Below are 22,064 nucleotides of genomic sequence, written 5' to 3'. Positions count from 1 at the left end.
GAATAATCATTTAAGCCACACTGCGTTGATTGTGAGGAAATGCTGCTTTTCTTTTTAAGTCCCTGCTGCCGTTGAGTGAATTTAATAACCAACACTGGTTCAATGGTAATCGGGCAGCAGGCAGCAGCTTTTTGCAGCTTCTTCTGTGATCGTTGGCTTTTCAAAGCATTTTCAAAGCATTTGACGAGATTTCAAAGACTAACGGCAGCCTATCAGCACATAGCGAGAGTGCTGTAGCTTTCCTCGTCATGACCAAAACATATTTTTGTTCTTTATGTCTCAAACCACAAGCATCTGTTGGATTTATAAGCCATATAGGTTTATTTTATGGGTCTTTACATTACTTATTATGGTACTTTCCCCATCGTAGGTTCCTCATGCGGCAGCAAACAACTAATAACTAAATAAATTGCGAGGATATGCTGGTTTTCTTTGTCCTATGAGATAGTAAACTAAACATCTTCCGTTTTTGAGGTGTTTGTCAGGTGAAAAAATTGGTGACATCACTTTAGGCTTCAGGACATTTAGATTTATTTTTTGACATATTACAAACCAATAGATTCATTAAGAATTGTTTTGAGAAGATGAGTCGATAATAAAAATGTATTTGGGAATTAGTTACTAGCCCTAGCAACGACACACTGGTCTTGTATAAACACACACCTTGAATGGAAGTTAATGGAAGTTATGTAAAATCTAATAACACAGCTTTGAAAAGAAAATGTTAATATGTCATTTTAATGGTCAGCATTCAGAGACCAAAAACATGTGCATCTTGACTTTCCTAATGAGAACTTGAGACTTGAATTGCTCTTAAAGCAGAAAGTTATCCATGTCAGCAACCAATACGGTTGTTTGACTTTGCTGCAAAGCTCTACAGGCATACAATTAATACAATCAGATTCCAGTTTATTGTAGTGCAGTAGAGGGTAGAGCATGCAGTGAGTTTTAACTCAAGTAGCTGAGAGTCCGCATGTGAGAAAATGTGTGTGTGGCAGGCGTGTCAGTGTATTTTCTTGCACCATTGAACTCTGCGACAGGCCAACAGAGTTCATATATATTTTGGCTTTTGACTGGTTTAAAGCAAACACACACACTCTCCGCACTCGCAGCTGTTCTGGTGAAACAGGCCCTTGGGTTAAGTCACATCACATTCTATTAATACACGCTTGCTAACATTGTGTGTGTCGTGTGTGTGTGTGCACGCTAAGTCTCTTTGGGAGGTTGTCTGAGTGTGTTTGCATCAGGACTGATCAGGTGTGTGTGTGTGTGTGTGTGTGTGCGCCTTGCTTTAGGGCGTGTGTGTTTGTGTGTGGTGTCAGTGTATCTGTTTGAACTTTGACACTGACCACACTTCCAAACAGCTGTATCAGCCCTTTATGAGGTGTTTTTGTGTATGTGTGTGTGTCTGTGCGTTTAGAGACCTATATCCTTCTTCTCCCCCTCCGAGTTTCCTTTCACCTGGCTTGACCTCCGTATGCAGGCAATGTGATGTCACGTCCAGATGTTTCCAGCTGTCCCAGTGTAGTTTGATAAGAGAAAATGTTTCAGTTACATAAAACATCAAGATTCTTACCCAGTTTTCCCTTTCACGGTCTTTACTTTCAGTATCCTATAAGAATTTGCATCATTGTATTCCAGACAGGGGAAGTCATGAAAGGTAATAAATCCTCTGAGAATATTTCAGGGCTGTAACAAAATGTATTTTTCAACTTTAAACACAGTTGTATTTTAGCCAAACTGGAGTTTAAAAGAGGAAAAATAACATGAATAATGTGACATGTATTTTTTCGTGAGGCCTACTGTACGGTTTTGGACTCCTGTTAACCAAACAACTGTCAAAAGGGACTAGTTTAGACATAAAGCACTGTGTGAACACAAAAGCAGTGACTATTCATTTGCATCAGAAACATACAGTCCAGTGTGATTCAGGGCCCTGTCTTTCACCCAGCGCAATTGCCTTTGTACACCGACGGGTGCATCATTCTTACTTTGCACCCGGCGCACAACTGACTTTTCCCTCCACAGACTCACGTCGGTAAATTAGGGAATGAACTTGCGCTCCTGGGGGCGGTTCAGCAAAAAGAGGAGGCGTATTTCGGCACAAACGTTCCCTGGTGCTATTTTGCAGTTTCAGAAAACAATTCCGCCACAGACCAGGAAAAACCTGGTCTAAAGTCGGTGGCGCGTTATTCAGATGCTATTTTAAGGGCGCATGCTTGGCCGTAATGTAGAGTGTGCGCACCGCGCATACACTTTATTTCTCTCATCTCACAGACCCAGCAGTTCCCATTTTTGCAAACCGTACATAAATATAAGGAAAAATATGACCTTGTTTTACACAACATTTCCATGAATCATGGATGTGTTGATGACATAAATGAGGAAACATTAGAGGACTTGAGGAGATGTGATGTTGAACTGCATGTGCCGATGCCACTTAACCCAAATGCCCGAGCAGCAGCACGGGAGAGGAGAGACAGAAGATCTGCATCGTCTATAGTGAGGTAATCCCGGTCTAATGTTAAGACTACAAAATATCACCATGCATTCATAACCTCGTGATTCAGTGAGAGGGAGCCCAAAACATCGGAAAGTATGTTTTTGTGACATTTCTTTATTTATATTTTGTCAAAAAGACCAAAAAACCAATAGCAAACGTCGGTCTCCTCGGCTGTGAACCGCTCCTGGCGTGCGCCCATGGATGTATTAAGAGCGTGCGCCTAGCAAATCCGGCGTTATAATAGCAAATCTGCCATGGAACAAGCGCGCCTGCTTTTAAAGGGAATGTGAGATAACGCTCTGATTGGTTTATTGCACGTTACGCCCAAACCACACCTATGAGTAATGTAGCTACTTCAGACCAACCCATTTTAGATTGGCGTTGGGCGCAAGAGTCATTTATCCCGCCGGTATAATAGTAACAGCGCCCGAGATCAAACAAAGCTACTTGCGTTTGGCGTTTCATACTTGCGTTTCAGATCGTTAAAATAGGACCTTCAGAGTTCACAACTAGTAACATCCATTTCTTTCTCTGTTTGAACTCTTCAGTGTAATTGTGTCATGTATGTCCTCTTCTCCAGCTGAATGTCCACACAGTAAAGTGTATTTTTCTTGTAGATTGAATGCGGTCACGGTTTTAAATGTGAGCTCAAAGGAAAGATTCAGTGACAAGTGTTCTTCTTGCGACACTGTTGAGACTAACTGTGCTGCCAGGTGTGGACTGTGATCTGCCTCAAGTGTATGTGTAGACACAATTTGGATATTTCTGGACATAAGATACTCTGTCTGATCGGGGCCAAATTCTCCAGTCCAGCCTCCACCCAGAATCCCCTCTCTCCTCCATCCAGCTGGACGGACCAAACCCCCTCATTATTTCAGTCCTGGGTGGGCCCGGACTCTGTGTGTGTGTGTGTGTGTGTGTGTGTGTGTGTGTGTGTGTGTGTGTGTGTGTGTGTGTGTGTGTGTGTGTGTGTGTGTGTGTGTGTGTGTGTGTGTGTGTGTGTGTGTGTGTGTGTGTGTGTGTTTTTTGAGGTCACCTCTGAACCTGTTGAGGTCAGCTCCCACAGCCCGGGGCGACCGGTGGCCTGGGACTCAGTCTGAGTGTTAATCCCAGGCTTGGTGTCACTGCGGTGGGTCATGCTCTGTAATTTAGTCCCCTGCTCCGTCTGGGGCCTCTGGGCCCTCAGGACCACCCAGCACACTTTAGCAACTACCTACCTCAGTGTGTGTGTGTGTGTGTGTGTGTGTGTGTGTGTGTGTGTGTGTGTGTGTGTGTGTGTGTGTGTGTGTGTGTGTGTGTGTGTGTGTGTGTGTGTGAGCAAGAAACCAAGGGGGGGTGTGGACTGAGGGTTTTGCAAAAATGTTTTTTTTGTGTCGCGAATGCATGTAGGCAGGAGAGGCTTAAGACCGTGTGTGTGTGTGTGTGTGTGTGTGTGTGTGTGTGTGTGTGTGTGTGTGTGTGTGTCTGTCATAAGGAAGTTAGGAAATTGTTGCATGTGCTGTATGTATTTTTGAAGTTGTGTTTGCACATTGGGGAGGATATGTGTGTAGGACTTAGGAAAACCAGTGTTCCTTTCGATAAATAGACTATTCAGCAGTTATTGTTTTTTAAATAAAATTATGAAGAACGCCCTTTTCAATTTACCAAAGCCCAAAGTTAAGTCTTAAGCGTGATTTATACTTCGGCGTAAAATCTATGCCGTGGCTATGTACGTAGGTACGTGGAGACACGGACCTACGCCGAACCAGAACAAAGGGACTTCCCATCTCCAACAGAAAACACTGTTCACTAACTGCTCCAAACAGCTCTATTGTAGTCCAGCCTTTACTTCAGAGACAAACATGGTCACTTTGTAACACACGTTATAATGCTCGCCTAGCTGCTAGTGTGGCACACCCTCATACTCTGCTTCTGACTGGCTAGTAGTCCTAACCTAGGTACTGCGCATCTGCGACTCCAACAAAGATGGAATAGAAGTGATATAACCTCTAAGTACAATTATGAACCTGAAAATGAGCATAATATGAGCACTTTAAACACAAATCGAAAAGTATATAATTGAACTGGTTAAAATCCAATTTTCCCCTGGTTATTCCTCTGAAGCCTTCAGGTCTTATTCTACACTGTCTGACAATGTCATATATATTATTCATCAGCTTGTCACAGCTCTTAATTTAGGATATTTGATTGTGTGTATGCATGTGTGCGTGAGTGCAGAGATTTCATCCAGTGGTGTGTTTTTGTTTTCATCTGCCCATATTTCAGACTGACATCTAAAAAAATAAAAGAGACATATTCATCACGGATTGAGGGAGGGAGGGAGAGTGATGGAGGGAGGGCGGGTCTCTCACACCCGACCTATCAGCGGAGAATAAAGCTCTTTGTTCGTGACCGTGTGAACACGCGTGTCAAAGAAAAGCAGAAGGCCTCCCTCTCGCAGCCTCGCCGTCCCAGAGAAAACACAAGAGTTAAGCCGGCTCTTTGACGGAGCAGGACAGCCTCATAAATCACGCCGCCGTGTTTTAGCAGCCGTCCGTGCCGCTGAACGATGGCCTGTTAAAGCATCTCTGACAGCTTTGATTGGGGAGGCGGTTATAAAAGGGAGGCTTTGACTTTATTTTTCTTACCAAAGAAACCCCAGACACCTTCTCACTTCTTGTATTTTTACATTTCAGACATTAAGCTCACACTCATCTGGATCACCTTGAAGTGAGCGAACCGGTAGAATAAGCATCAACTTCTGGGTCTCCAACATCCATCATTCCTGGTCAAAGAACGGAATCTGATGGCTATTCCCGATAGGGATTATCAGTGAATTTTGATGAGGTGTTTTTGGTCTATACACCCTTTTCCTTCAACCTGTCTCATCTCTTCTTCTTTCTGTGATTTCGGAAACCGAATGCACAATGTTTATCTCTGTCACACTGTCACAATATACAGTGTAAAGGATAGGGTTTTATATACTCTAAGGTAAGCTATCCATTTAAAAAAAATGTCTTTATCTGCCCCGATCACATGCAGATCAACCTGGGAGATACTTAGCCTAAATGAAGAAAACCATTGCTTGCAGCTGCATTGCATTCTGGTGTATTTTCTGCTATTGTTGAACAACTGTGCACAAAGGCAGCTTAAGAAAGAAGACTTTACCCTTTTTTATTCTCTGTCAAGTGACATAAAAAAATTCACATTTCCTCGGATTGCTGAATGATCTAAAAAATATATATATACTGCATCTTGAGCATTTAACTGTCCATATTTGGCGAGCTGTCCTCTTGGACAGATTGTATCAGGTTGGGTTGCCACATCCTATCACCTAATCCCCCACTTCTCTCCCTCAACACTCAACACAACGAGACTTGAGTAAACAACAACCTCTTTTTTTTTTTTTCTCCAATTCTTTCACTGTCTCCATGTTATTCTCCGTCTTCCTTTCTTTTCTTTTTTTCTGGGGGGCATTTCTGCCTTTATTAGAGAGGTTAGCTGAGATATGAAAGGGGAGAGAGAGAGCGAGAGGGGGGGAAGACATACAGGAAAACCGTCACAGTTTGGACTCGAACCCTGGACCTTCTGCGTCGAGGAATAAACCTCTGCATATGTGCGCCCGCTCTACCAACTGCGCTAACCGGCCACGTCTCCGTCTTCCTTTCTGTCTCAACTTAATGTACCTTCTCTACCTGCCTTTTCAGTCCGTCTCTCTCTGATTTTGTCTCTCACTCTGTTCTATCTCCTCCTGTCTCGTCCCCTCTCCTCCCGTCTTATCAGTGAGTGTAGACGGACCGTGTTATCAGTATTGTGTGTGTGTGCTTGTTTTGACCACAGACAATAGTGGTTGCTGTCTGTCTGTCTGCCTATCTGTCTATCAGACACTGGGAGCGGAGATGCTGATCACTCCTTGACTCGTCCGCCAGATCGCTCTGTCTCCACCGCCTGCAGCTTGTTTACGTCCCAACTTACCATCTAGTACCTCTATGTCTCTTTCAATTCACGTCGTTGGCATGAAATGCCTCAAGCTAAATGCTCTAGTGCCACTGTCTCTCTGACCACTTATTTGAATGCTGAGTTCTACTGCATATGTGAAAAAAAGCAGGTTTTGAAGGAGAATGCTTGGAGAAACGATATCTCTGCTTCTGCAGCATTGATTTTTCTTTAACTCTCCGTCCTAAGTCCGACAGTGTTGCAGGAGTGCAATGATAAAATCGTACAGGATCAAGATTCTTGTATCTGTAAAATGAACGCAGATGATTGGTGAGACAAACACCAGGAGGAAAAGCCAGAGGTGTGTTTTGCGGGAAGAACTGAGCACATTGTATGTTTGACGTCTCTGTTCTCTGCGTGTGTGGTGTATTCTGATAGTGTAAGCTAGTGTCTGACAATTTGTAGTGTTTAGGTTAACTCCCTGCAACCCATTATACGCCCCTGCAGTGGTGTGTGTGTGTGTGTGTGTGTGTGTGTGTGTGTGTGTGTGTGTGTGTGTGTGTGTGTGTGTGTGTGTGTGTGTGTGTGTGTGTGTGTGTGTGTGTGTGTGTGTGTGTGTGTGTGTGTTTCTGGGAGAAACAGGTTATTGGCAGCAGACATCAGGATGTACAACAGCTGAAAGGAACTTAAACGAGACACATATTTAGATATTTAGGCCTCACCACTTGAGTTTCTTTGCCGTTTCTGATCAGTGAATCTGTTACAGTGCTTTCATTACTGAGGTAACGTGTACCTGTGTTAAGTAAAAGCACATTTATTAGTGTGTGTGTGTGTGTGTGTGTGTGTGTGTGTGTGTGTGTGTGTGTGTGTGTGTGTGTGTGTGTGTGTGTGTGTCAAGTCATTCTACACCAGGAAACAGGCTCTGTGATTCTAGCTGTCGTTAAACTGAGATTCTAATTGGCTCTTTAATTAAGACACGTAAACACACACACACACACACACACACACACACACAGCCACGTATAGCACATTCATTTGACCCTAACATGGACCTTTTCTACTGTTTTCTTATTCCTTCTCTCTTCCCGTATGCTACTGCGAATCTGTCTCACTCCATGTCCTTCCCTCTTTTTCCTTCTTTCTCCCTCTGTTTGCATCTGTCCTCAAACTTCACTCTCTCCTCTCTCTCAGCTCCTTATAATGACTTGATGTTCCTTTCCTGTCTTCTTTGTCTTCTTTATCTCTTTCTTTCTTTCTCTCACTCTGTCTCCTTGTCTCTCTCTTTTGCACGTCCCGTCATCCTCCAGGGAACGAGGGATGTGTTCTGCCACGTCGCTTTCTGCCAAACAGACTGCTGTCATTTTCCACTGACACAGATAGTACAACACTGTGTGTGTGTGTGTGTGCGCGCGCGCGTGTGTGCGTGTGCGCGTGCGTCTACCCATGTGTCTTCATATGGCTCTGTGTGTTTGTGTGTGTGGCTTGGAGTTCATCCATGCTGCTTGCTGTGGCTAACTGAGCAGGAAACATCTAATCTGTCGGCTCTTTGGAAGCACACACACACACACACACACACACACACACACACACACACACACACACACACACACACACACACTAAGCTTTGTTTCCGCCTGTGTCATTTTATCCGGCACTGAGTTATTTTCGAGCCATGTTGACTTTTACTACTTTACCACTTTACTTTCACTTGACAGGAGCTTGTTAATGTTTTTGTCTGCACACTCTCTGTCGCTCGGTCTTCTCCACTGATATCTAAATTGCTCGGAACAAAGTTTCAATATGTCGTCCTATAAAAATACACCCACAAAAACAAATTAAGATTCTTCTTCATTCACCTCTTTTATTGCTAAAAGTGTATCATGAGAACTGCCTTGATAAAAAATAATCAAAAGGCAGTTGTGTTGTTGAAATAAAATCCTGAATCCTCTTTATCTGAGACCGAGACAAGACTCAGTAAAAATGCGGTCGATTCCGAGACGAGACCTTCAAAAAGTGCTCTCGAGACTAGCCTGTAACAATTGTCTAATTGTCAATATTTTTTACATGATAGTAATGGTTTTTATGTTTAACCACAATTAATTGCTAACATTAGCTAAGGTCCTCAGGCATATGACTGGTAATTGTTGATTTTGTTTAGATATGCCAAATTGTAATTATGTAAGTGATTATTGGTCGGACTATATTTTTCTTTATTATTATTTAAATTGTTAGTTGTTGGCACTTGAAACTATACACGTTCATAGCAGGGGCGATTCTAGGATCCGACCTTTAGGGGGGCTCTGCTCCTAATGAGAATGTGACACGGATACAGTGCCTTGAAAAAGTGTTAATCTCTCCCCGCCCCTCCACATAGGCATAGAGGGCTAAATTTATCAAGCCGTTTGCGCCTGTTTCCAGGCGCTAATTGTTCGCAAAGACGGACGTAACCGATGCGGGCTATTTACAAACAGGGCGCACTTGGGTAAAATCGCAGATTGTCTGCCACATGAGCGAGAAGAGACAAGTTGCGCTTCCAATATGCGTTCGTGGGAGGGTCGTGGGGAAAGTGGGAGTTGCACCCAAAAAGGTGGGAGGATAAGCGCAAAGTGCGCCTAATTATATATTCCGTGGTATTTACAAAGACTGTCAGTAAGAGCGCGCCTCTATTCTGCGGGGGAAATTTTCCGCCTCTTAAAAGCAGGTCTGAACCAGCCGCAGCCGAGTTTCCTGGTAGACCTTTATGCCGCTGGTGAAATGGCAACAGTAATCTGAGCAAGACGAAGACATAGGCGAGGCTGAAAATGTTTTTAACACAAGAATTACACTTTGTCAGTGAACACAACATCATTTAGCATTACAGATCAAGCAATATTTTGTTTTACTGGAAGAAATCAAAGAGGACATTGAATCTCCCACTCAGCGTTCACATTCCATTCCAGCAGTTGTTAAACTCCTCGCTACATTACAGATATATCAGGATCATTTCAAACAGTCATAGCATCAGCAGTGGGAATATCGCAGTCTGCACTCAGCCGTATCATAGCACAAGTACCGCTTCGCTACAACACAATTTACGGTGTAGTGGGCGGAGAAAGACGCTGATTGCCTGATGGGTGTCAGGGTTGATAAATACTACGCAAAATGTGGAAGCATAGCGTGCGCTATTACCGAACTCGCATAAACAGACGTAGCGCAAACTAGTTAGTAAATTAGGCCCAGAGTCTCAGAGAGCTGTCTCAGATAGAGACTCAGCCAAAGGCGGGAGTCTGGCACAACCTCCTCTGATTGGCCAGCACTACGTTTCTGTTAACCCTTTCCTTGACTGGGTTACAGGTGCATAGCATTGGCGACAGCAACACAGGATATTAAACCTGTTTCAAGCACTTTGTCACTAACAGACAAGTTTGCAAAATGTTCTTTATATATATATTAGGGCTGTCAATCGATTAAAAAAAATTAACTAATTAATCGCACAATTTGCTGTAGTTAATCGCGATTAATCGCTTTTTTAAATTGAGACTGAAGCTTATAATAATGGATATTTAAATGCTAAATCATTGCAAATATGAAGAAAAAAACAAACAAGGAAAGGTTCTGCTAAGTTCAGAATGTTTAATATCTTTCAGAAAAACAGCAGCAACAATTTGGCTTATTTAGTCCTGCTGAAGGCTGCTGGAAACGACTAGAAACTGTCTGACTTGAGAGCAGATTTTTGTCACCGTCCCCGGCTGCTGTCGGCTGCTCTCGTCTACTTTACAGGCGAGACGCAGTTCATCTCCAACGAGCCGAGAGTTCAGTCGCCGGCAGGGCAGTCGGGACTCACCCGGAAATGGCGAGCGGAGTGAGGTTTCTCTCAAAATCTGACGAAAATCTTCTAAACTGACCTTTGTTGAGCCGAAATGAAGACCGATTCAGCAACTGAACGGCCTATTTCTCGCTTAAAATGTTTTCAGAAACACATTTCAGTGAACTATTTTAGTACAATATGAGATCGTATTCTGAACGGCTGCCATGACAGTCTGGCTCTCAATATCCGGAGAAAACAAACCCATGTGACGCGTTCGTCCAATCAGCTGCCGGTTTTCATTACTTGGGCAACAATACAGAGTAGCGCCGCCTGCTGTTATGTAGACGTATTACGTTTCTCAGCCGCCACATGAAGTAAACAAACACAGCTGCGTTAATTTCGTAATTTTTTTTTAACGAGTTAAATATTAAACGCAATTAACGCAAAAATTAACGCGTTAATTTTGACAGCCCTAATATATATATATATATATATATATATATATATATATATATATATAATATAATATAATATAATTTTTAGAGATGATTTCTGAGATGAAATTGCGGGGGGGTTGAGCCCCCTTACAAATGGTTGATAGCAACAAAATGACAAGGGTGATTATAGTTTAAAAAAAAAAAAAGGTAATAAAGAGGCGTTGTTTACTTCATAGGCTGTGTACCTGTGTTATTACATTATCTCGGTCACATAACAGTGATATAACCAAAATATGCATCCTGGGATTCATTCAAAACTTAAATTTGTATAAAAATGTATAAATAAATATTTTTTAATTTTACTCAAAGAGACAATTATATTGTTAAAAGCAATTATTTCTGAGACCATTAATTGTACAGCAAAATTTGGAATTGTTACCACTCTACTCAAGACCGGTCTCGAGTACTACAACACTATCTACAAGTACAGGTGAGAAAATACAATACAATCTATTAATGTTGGTTTGAGTAATAAATCCAAAAGTTTGAAGGCTTATCAGACCCTAAAACACTCCACAGCAGTATGTAAAGCTGTCACAAAGGATTTTACATCTCGGGAAAGTTTTTCCAGCAGCAATCATTTTATCCCCTGTCTAGACAGTCATGAGGTTAACAGTAGAACAATGCCTTTTATGTTCCAAAGTAATCTTCTCGGAAGACTTTTTTTATCTGGACTACCTTGTGTTTTTTTGTTGCTGTAGCCGTCTGCGCCATTGCCCCTGCTGTGCCAACCCAGTGGCCACGCTGAACTAAACGAGGAGGCTGCATTTTAGAAACCAAACCAATCACAGCAGTCGAACGTACCGAGGTCCTGGGTGGTACTTCTGCTATTACCACAATCTTGTTATTAACCGTTTTATTCATTGCAATTTAGATTTTTCTTTGACAAAATGTTTTTGCAATATTTTTGAGCCATGTGAGAGACAAATGTGAACACACAGCAACAAACTCTCACCTCAAGCTCCCTTGTAGCTACCAAACCACATACAGTCAATCAGATAAAATTATTTCATTTAAACCACAGCAGTTAACTGTGTGTGTGCGTGCGTGCGTGCGTGCGTGCGTGTGTGCGTGCGTGCGTGCTCTTAATCATGCATTTCTATAGATAAGGCTGAGCATGATTTTTGTTTGTCTTTTTCAGTACCTTTCTTGCGGCTTTGGTGCATGTGTGTGCGTTTGAGCGTGAATATACAAACAAGACTCTTTGTTTGTGCGTGAGGTTTGTAGCTCCGGGAATAATGTCAAATGTTGGCTGTCGTCAGAAGCTATTGGTCTGTTGTTTGGGATAGCATACAGGATGGATGGAAAGAGAGAAAAAAAGGGTCCGAAGAATATTTTAATGCCCCGATTTCATCACTCCGTGACAGAATTCTGTCAGCTCAGACTTTATGACATTAGACTTAGAGTTGCTGAGATGTACACCAGGATTAAAGTGTGTAAGACACAGCGAGATGTCCCTTTATTTATGTTGAATAGAGTCCTGACTTTACTACAGACACGCCAGGAGGTCACAACCCCAGCAGCTTCTACTGCAGGTTGTTTAAGGTCACCAACAGTTCAGCTGCTTTGTGCAAACTTGGGTTCACAAATGTGCATGTTGTTATACACGTGTTTGTGTGTGTGTGTGCGTCTGCGTGCGTCTGCGTGCGTCTGCGTTTGTGTCAGCCCATGTGCAAGCTTTGGTTCACATCTGTGTGCATGTTCTGGTTTCGTGTGTGTGTGTGTGTGTGTGTGTGTGTGTGTGTGTGTGTGTGTGTGTGTGTGTGTGTGTGTGTGTGTGTGTGTGTGTGTGTGTGTGTGTGTGTGTGTGTGTGTGTGTGTCCAGGCTAAATGTGTCTTTGTGTTCTCTCAGCTGGCATCAATCAGTGTGTGTGTGTGGAGCTGAGCTGCTGCCAACAATGGAGCCCTTCACTGGACCTGGAGCCCTTTTTATCAACACACACACACACACACACACACACTTTCAGGGACCCCGAGGTGAGGGTGGTTGTGGGTCGTGTGTGTGTCTTGAGGGGGATGAAGCTGGTGTGTGTGTGTGTGTGTGTGTGTGTGTGTGTGTGTGTGTGTGTGTGTGTGTGTGTGTGTGTGTGTGTGTGTTGCATGGTAGAAGTTGTGTATGAGGATGTAAAGAATGAATATACATGTAGGAGTTCTGGGTTTCTATCTTTGTGAGAACCAGGTATACACCCTAAGAGTCACATTTTGGGAGCATGGCTGGGTATTGACTGAAAATGTTCCATAGCGATGCCATTATGATACCTGAGTTTTCAGTACTGATACCACAATGATGACTTATGATGGGGAATATAACCTTTTTTTTTATTATTATTCAAAAACATGCTAAAATGCTCAGTTGAATCTGCTTTAAAATACTTTGCCCCAACAAAAAATAGTCAGAAAAGTTTCCTGATTTTGATCAGGAAGGATCTGATGAACTTTTAATACTGAATACTACAGCCACAGTTTAGTCTGTACAGTTGTAATGAAATGCAGCCCTATTTGGTCCTCACTTTTTTTTAAAGGCAGAGGATGAAGACTTTTTTTAAAGGGGTTGGGCATTTATTGTGGTGGTCAAGGTTAGATTTGGGGGCTAGGAGTAGAATCAAAAACGCCTTTTTGTGTGTGTGTGTGTGTGTGTGTGTGTGTGTGTGTGTGTGTGTGTGTGTGTGTGTGTGTGTGTGTGTGTGTGTGTGTGTGTGTGTGTGTGTGTGTGTGTGTGCGTGCGTGTGTGTGCGGCTTACTTGCAAGGTGTGAGTGACACAGCACTGATAGATGACCTCTGCCATGACTTTTTGAGATTACCACGGAAACGAAGTGAACTGGGGTTTAAGCTCCGACTATTTACATCTTTGCGTGCAAGTCTGACAGAAGGCCCTCATTCTCATGTACCTATATGTTTGTAGTTTAGTGTTACACAAATCAAAACGGCTTACTTTGGCAATTGCTGCCTAACCCTGACACACACACACACACACACACACACACACACACACACACACACACACACACACACACACACACACACACTTCACTTAAGAGTCTTCCATTTCTGTTTTTGCAGTATCAAATGGCGAGCGCTGAATCCATTTGTCAAACAAACTGCAGGCGTGCGTTGGCGCTCGGGCCTGCCGATCACTCATTTATCTGAACACACAGTCGTCCATTAGTCCCAGATCTGCTTTCACCTCTTCTTTTTCTCTCCGTCCGTTCATCTCTCCTCCTCCTCCTCCTCCTCCTCCTTCTTCTCCCATTTCCCTCCTCCTCTTCGTCCGGCTTGTCCTTTCTTGTTGTCCTCGTCACCATCCGTCTGGACCTGTCATCACTCTTTCGCACCGCTCCACTCATCTCCACTCCTCTGTTGTTGTAATGATGGAGGGACGGAGGGATTGACCCCTGGCTGGAGGTCAGAGTTCACCTGGTCACACCACACCTTCATTCATGCATTCACTCACTCTCTGTTAAACAGTTCTGAGCTGTGTGCTTAAGTAAAACCCAGAAGAACTTAAGCTCCACTTGTGCTGCTTTTCCTCGTTTTTCATTTCAAAGGCAGTATTCAGTTTCTGTTTGCTCTTCTCCCATCTTTCTGAACTCTGCAGTTTTTGGGAATGCTGCAGAAGCCAACCAAGTGTAAGGGCAAGTCATCCAAGCAGAGGTGTATAGCGAGCAGTTTATTTGAACTCTCCTGTGTTTCATCCTTTTAGTTCAGTTGATTTTTTTTCAGTTGAGAAAGAAGCAAATCTGTAATTAAACTGGACAACGTGAAAATGGGATTGTCAGTCCTCTTATCAAGAGTGGTTGTGAGATCAGACCAATTTGGTCTGATCTCACAATGTTTAATCTTAAAACTATAGGAAACAACTGTAAAACTAAAGAGATTATGGGTAGAAGACATGAATTCACTTCCTCCTCCTTGGAAACCCAATCCTACTGTACCTACGGTACTGTCTATTTGCTGGATGGTTTCAAGGTAACGGTCGGTAGCTAACATTAGCAGATAAGCCCGTACTTTTTGACGTTCAACTGTCTGCCACTCAAAAGAGAGATATTCCATTTAAATACATCCATTTTATATATATATATAATATATCAGCTTTTCTTAGAAATGAGTAAGGGGGCGCCAAGGAAAAAAGGTTGGGAACCACTGGATTAGATCATTTCATTAACGTGAAATTTAACAGGTGTTCCTAATAATCCTTTAGGTGAGTGTATATAATCCTATGGGTCAGTTGGAAAGATCCATCCCAGTTTGATCAACTTTTGATAGTTGTGCACACACAGTTGTCCTTCCTATGTAATTATTACAGTCAGTGGTTCAGATGATCTGGCTAAACTGTCGGTTTGTTTTCTTCATGTTTCCAGATCCAAGCAATTAACGTGATGTGTACAATGTTAGGATAACGGATGAAAATGATGAAAATGATGTGATTTAGTGAAATGATCCTTAAACATAGTGTGTAAAATAGTGTGAAAAATGATTTTGTTTTGGTACATCTTTTTGTTTCCTGCTCCCATTTTGTGTTTTGACCTTGCATCCACAGAGAACTTGACATTCCCAAACATTACTTTCACTTTTTATTCAAACGTGTAAAGAGTTGTGAGGTCTTAACGGCAACAGCAGGAAATACAGTGCTGAACTCTGGTCTCCGGTGAGCACACATTTTTAAAAACAACATGTTTTGATGAAGTTGTTCAGGGTGAATACAGAATACAGAGTAAATCAGCCACCTGACAGACTGGACTGTGACTGTAATGGAGGAGCTGTGGACTTGATGCTCATAAAACTGTTTACACAGGTTGTGCAGTCTTGTGGGAGAAATGGGTGTGTCGTAGAGGCCCAGAACCTCCGAGAACCAGAAGATGATTCATGATTTGTTAGATACTGTATTTCCAATAGGGGAATGTATTTTGTTTGTAATATCTTTAGTGATAAATGCCTTGTTTTTATTAAATGAGGGAACATGTGCAGCGTTTCTTGCAGTCTTTAATCAGTGAAATGGCCCGCAGGAAATGTTCTTTAGTTCTCACGCTTCATTTTCAAGGTGGCGACGAGATGGTCTACACAACGTGGTCGACACAACACGTTTAGGTTTGCTGCGTCTTCGGGTTTCTAAACTTAGATTCTTACTATTGAGGACACCTGTTTCGTTATTTAATGTCTCAGAACAAAGTGGTACCAGAGCAGTGAACAGCTGTCGTCCTTTCTTCTGCAAAAGGGGGACTTCCCCTGGCTTTAAAAACACTATTAATTAGCATCTTTATTCTCTTATATGCTGTAATTCTCCTCTCGAGAACAAGTGTCAGCACTTTTATTCAGTTATTCTCCGCGTTGAGAGGAGATTGTTTTGTTACGAATGTCACGAATGAACTGTCAAGCTCAGGATAATGGGAATGTTTCTATGCCAGGGGTGTCAAACTCATTTTCACTAAGGGCCACGCTGGAAAAAGAGAATCACACCAAGGAGAGACATGTAGAGTTTATTGACATGCTTTTGTTACTGCGTGTCACTTTTTTAAAAAACATTTTGTTAGCTTTTTTCCTGATTTTGTGTTGTTTTTGTTCTGACTTTTTTGTGGCTTTCTCAGACGTTTGTCACCTTTTTGTAAATTTGTTGCTTTTCCCGACATTTTTGTACACTTTTTGTTGCATTTTTGTAGACCTGAAGCCCCACAAAAGTCATCAAAAGAGTTCCTTAGCCATCAGAGAATTTAGCAAATCAAGCAAAACTATGATCTTTTTTTTTTTTTAACAACAACCTGTTTCACAGCCTGAATATGAAAACTCTCCGCTTCTGGGGGGATTTCTGTGTCTCAGAGTCGGCAAATCTGCCATATTCTGCTTTGAATGTCATATAATTGCTTTGTTTTAAAAAACACTTTCCTGTGTTTGTGGTTTGGCGCACAACTAGGTGGGTCAACATTTATTGTGAACCCAAATTTATATACGGGCCGGATCTAAATCTGCAAGGGGCCGGATTTGGCCCCCGGGCCTTGAGTTTGACACGTGTTCCATGCGATTAGTGTGATATGTTCAGCAGAGACGTTCACTGACTCCTTCCTCCCCCAGGTGATGGCGCTGGCGGAGGCTGCGGAGGACAACCGAGCACAGCTGGAGGAGGCATTTGTCCGCCTGCGGAGCGCCACGCACCTGCTGGTGCTGCTGCTGTCGCTGTCGCAGGGCCTGACCCCCGACCAGACGGCCATCCTGGAGGCCACGCTGCTGCCGCTGCTGCAGGACACTCCACAGCTGGTACACACACACACACACACACACACACACACACACACACACACACACAGGAGGCCATTAATATGTCAGTGTCTGTCCATCCATCTGCAGTCTGCTCAGTAAACACTGCCGCTGCTTGAACACACACTCTGAAAACTTTTAAAATACATTAAATACTTCTGGTACCTGAGGAATACACACACACACACACACACACACACACACACAAACACACACACACACACACACACACACACACACACTCACTCTCCGCCACTCAACACTCACCTGTCAGCTTTGCGCTAAGGGTGTTTTCTGTGGTACCTGTTTATGATTTAAGCATTAAAGCTGTGTGTGTGTGTGTGTGTGTGTGTGTGTGTGTGTGTGTGTGTGTGTGTGTGTGTGTGTGTGTGTGTGTGTGTGACAGACAATACACACAAGAGGTCAAGGTCACAATAGGCCTCTGTGTGAATGGATGACATATTGCTCTTTAATCAGCTTCTGTGTGTGTGTGTGTGTGTGTGTGTGTGTGCGCTGCAGGGGACGTGTTGACAGAGCTCCTCCACCACGAAAGATTTCTCACCCCATGGAGACTCTGAGAGTGTTTGTGTGTGTGCGTGCGTGTGTTAGTTTTTCCATAGCTCTGATCAATCCCCTCAACCTCTCATTACCAGTAAGTCTATTTCCAGCCATCTCTGACAGCCTACACACACACACACACACACACACACACACACACACACACACACACACACACACACACACACAGAAGCTGCGTGCATGTGCGTTATTTTAAATGGGATTAATGGCATTAAGTGAATTTGCAGTAATCAGAGTCACGTCCACAACATTAAAACAAACAGGTGCACTCATGACTTATTTAAGAAAACACAACACACTTTCCAATACAGTGCCATGACTACATATTGAGAGTATCAGGAGTTTTTTTTCTTTTACTCTATTTATTAAATGATATTTCTGTTTTATTTATAACTAGAACTAAGAATGTATCATTGAAGCCAAAAGTCTCACATTTAAGGAATCACTTGTGTTTTAAAGTGAATACTTGTGGTGTTAGAATGGATGTGCCTCATCACACTCTTCATCTCAACCTTTGGCCTTTCCATGTGACCACTCAGATGAGGTCATTCCAGGTGAATGCAGTTCCTACTCTCAGAGAGTGTCCTTTCAGTGGAATAAATCTCAGGAATGTCATGGACAAGAATAAAGCCACAGAGGAGGACGGAGGGAGGAAAAGCTGGATTAAAGGAGGAGAGAGAAGGTTTAAAGGGAGGAGGTAGAGGGAGACAGAGAGACAGACAGACGGAGAGAGAGAAGGTTTAAAGTAAAGACGGATTTATGGTTCTGCGGATGCTCCATGCAGAGCTTTTAAAGTACTGTAAGTGGATTGGAGGTTATATTTGTGAGTTGGTGTGTGGAGGCATAGTGGGAGCAACCAAGGGCCAGATGTACGTACATTTGTGAATGTAGCGTTCTCAGCGCCATGGCCAACCCGCAGAAAGCCCACGCTGTGATACCTCAGCTCACTTCGTATTTACCAAACCTGCAGTTCATCGGGTAATCAGCGCCTTTCTCCGCCCACTATAGCGTAAATTGTGCGCATCTTTCTATCATGGATCAGCCATCAAGTCAGTCAAAACAGCGAAAACAAAGATTTAGCGATAACGAAGTTGATCTGCTTGTTCATGAGGTAACAGCTTGATGCGTGTTATTTCGGCATTAGTGGTGGGGAAATGTACGTATTGACTAGTGCGCTGTAGCAAAGCGTTAAGTACTGGTGCTATGATACGGCTGAGTGCAGACTGCGATATTCCCACTGCTGATGCTATGACTGTTTGAAATGATCCTGATGCCAATATTTGTAATGTAGCAAGGAGTTTAAAAACTGCTGGAATGGAATATGAACTCTGAGTCGGAGATTCAATGTCCTCTTTGATTTCTTCCAGTAACTGTAATATTGCATGGCTGCTTAATCTGTAACACCTAATGCTTTCGTGTTCACTCAACTGAAAAAGTGTGATTCTTCTGGCAAAAATCTTTTCAGCTCGTCTGCTTGGCCTATGTCTTCGTCTTGCTCGGATTACTGCCGCCATTTCACCAGGAGGCATATGCGAGGAAACCTGCTTACTTCTCCTCCAATCTCTTTATGGGAAACTCCCACTTTCCCCTTTACCCTCCCATGAATGCATATGCATGACATCTTCAGCTCCCGCGACAGGCAGTCTGCGCTTTTACCTCAGTGCGGCCTGTATGTACATACCTCGCCATGCTTTTAAGCACATGTTGCGAAACAAATACGCCTGAAGTGGGCGCAGAAGCGTTAGTACGTCTGGCCCCAAGTGGCTCCCCTGTGCTTTCTGACCACGGTGGGAAATCTGTAGCAGGAAAAGTTAACCCTCTCCTTGATTTCATTTTGTTGTTTATGGAGAAGGAGAACCAGGAAATGAGTCGGGGGAGGAATGCAACGATACCAAACCACGGCCGAGTGGCGTGCATCACCGCAACATGAGAGGTGAACGTCAGGCTACGGTGTAGGGTCCGGCTTAGGGTATGGCGTAGGGTAGGATTCTCTACGTAGCTACTTACGTAGAGGAGACAGAGACAAGAGTTTAAGGGGGGAGGAGGCGGAAGAAGAAGAGGGAGCCAGAGAGAAGGGTTTAAGGGGGGAGGGAGAGTCAGAGATCTTCTGTCTTCCGACACGATTTCGAGAGATTGTATCATTCAAACTGCACATGTAAAACTATAAAAAGGGGAGGACGAATTTACGGGGGGCATGTTCTCCTTACCCCCCGTTGAATTGGGGTTACTGGTAAAAATCAGGAAATCCTGTCTGTCTGAAGAAAAAGTACTATGCGGTTATAATCCCCATTTTTATACTCCTCTTTCTTTACATCCCATTGGTGACAGGCACTCCTCTTTCCTGCATGAAACACTGAAATATGTAACAGAATACAAAATGACCTAAAAACTATATGTCATCTCTCACATTAGCCCAGATTATGTGATTATCCAGCTGAAATACAAAGTCCAAAGAACTTTAAAAATTTCAAAAATGTGCAGCCGCCAATCCCAAAACAGGGTGAGCTTTTCTTCCTTCCCAGAAACATGTTTTAGACAAGAGGAATCCCTCTGACAGCAGTCGTATACGCCCGGAATTCTTTATCTGAACTAAATAGACAAAAATGTTTAGATTAAGGTCAGAAAGGAGAAAGGGAAGGAGAAATGATTCCTTTCTGCGCTAAAAGAGGTGGACAGAGTGAAGGAGAGGAGAAAGGAGAGGAGAAAGAGAAGGAGGAGCACCAGAGGAAATGCATCTGTGTGGTATCTAAGTAAACGTCTTAGTTTGCAGCCAACCAGAACACCTTCCCCTTTTCTTCTTGCATTCCTCCTGCTTCTCTCTTCCACTCCCCTCATTCCTTGTGCTTCTCTTCCTCTTTTTCACCTCCTTCTCTCCTCCAACCACTCTTCTTCATCAGCCTTCCTGTCAGTTTCTGCTCTATCTTTTATCTTACCTCATCCCTCACACTCTTCCTCTTTCCCTCTTTTCCTCACCTTTACTCCCTCCTGGATCCTTTCTTCCTTTTTTCATTTCTGCATCTCCCTCATCTTTTTTCTGTCCGTCCTTCTCTCTGTGTCTCATCCTCATTAACCCTTCTTAAATCTCTCCCTCTTGCTGTATGCTTTTACCTCCCTGTATCCCTCCTCCTCTTTTGCCCTCCTGTTCTTTCTTTTTCTGAACCTCCCTCCCTTGTACCTTGTCCCTCTCTCTCCCTCTTTTGTCTCTTTTCCCATCTGTCAGTCAGGCGCTGTTTGTCTGCCGGCTGTTCTTGCATGACCCCCACATTCTCCTGCCCTCTGTTTACTTAACCAGAATCCATCATACAGCCATACAGCCTTCCTCGCTTCCTGTGCTCTTAACCAAAAAAATGTCTTTATAGTACCTGAAAATGTTTTTTTTAAGGCTTGTACCACCGCAAAACTATTTACAGCACTGTAAAGAACATTTTTAGAAAAACGTTCTTTGCAGAATGGAGTCAAATGGTTCTCTGAGCTTTATGGAGGTATAGAGAATCATTGAAGAGAGTATGAAATGTTTCCAATCTGCAGAATTAAAGGATTTTTTTTAGAAGCTACATAGGGCCATGATTGTGTTTCAACAGGTGTCGTTTTTATATGAAACATATCAGATGGATTTTTGAATCAGTTTGGTTCCATGTGACTGGCACCCCAACTTTACAAGAACTTCCTCTCAAGCCAGCCCAGTTTTCCAAAGGAATAATGCGTCCATATTGGCTCTGCATGAAGAAAGGCAGCCTCATCGCTCATCTGAGCGGAGCCAGTCCGACAGTAAAGCAGAGGTGCCAATGCAGAGGGCAAAAAAGAAAATGCAGGGTCATCCGCAATGCCATATCCTGTTGAAGCGAAGTGGTGGACAATTAAATGCACGCAATCGCATACATGTGGTGGATTACACTGTAGTAAACCTCACAATTGTTGCTTTCTGCGCATATTAGAAACCACTGTACCATGTTTTGGCGTCTGATTAGCCTTTTTTTATCAAGGTAAGTCGATTTGCAACGACGACCTGTCACCTTCACACAGTTCCACATTCATACCTGGAAGCTGCCCAGTACAACCACAGTCTGATCTGCTGGCCACTGAGCAGCTCCACTGGAGCGGTTGGGGTTAAGGGCCTTGCTCAAGGGCACCTCAGTGGTGGTAAAGAGGGACAGACAAGCGCTGCTCTTTCACTTGCCCTACCCAGATTTTATCCTGCTGGTCTGGGGATTGAACCATACCTTAACCATCATTTATTTCCCATAACCACAATCTTTACCTAGCCTTAACTTTACCGTAGTTTCCATGTGCAAGCATTGTGGAAATTGGGTAAAGCAAGCTATTTTGAAATGTTGCAATGGAACTTAATCTGGGATTTTGCAGGATTGTTCCGATATTATTGTTTTCATCTTTAATGTTTTTGGCGATGCTTTACCAGATGCCGTCAGTCTCTCTGTCCATCTTCCCATCCTTCTTCATCTCTCTGAGCCTCCCTCCTTTTCTGGGTCATTTTGGCCATAAACTATATAAAGAAGAACACTACACAAAATAATTTAT

General features: G+C 43.1%; 1 protein-coding gene across 2 annotated transcripts in view; it reads left to right on the top strand.

The window, feature by feature from the left end:
- The window catches only part of bbs9 (Bardet-Biedl syndrome 9), a 183,155-nt gene that overhangs the window by 84,410 nt on the left and 76,681 nt on the right, over positions 1-22,064 (top strand). For both annotated transcript variants that reach the window (XM_028581570.1, XM_028581571.1), the window contains exon 19: positions 16,767-16,949. In XM_028581570.1, the coding sequence (XP_028437371.1) occupies positions 16,767-16,949 (183 nt within the window). The remainder of the gene's footprint in view (positions 1-16,766; positions 16,950-22,064) is intronic.

This window comes from Perca flavescens, chromosome 6 (genome assembly GCF_004354835.1).
Source record: "Perca flavescens isolate YP-PL-M2 chromosome 6, PFLA_1.0, whole genome shotgun sequence".
Classification (NCBI taxonomy): Eukaryota; Metazoa; Chordata; class Actinopteri; order Perciformes; family Percidae; genus Perca; species Perca flavescens.
This window is presented reverse-complemented; position numbering and strand designations above follow the sequence as displayed.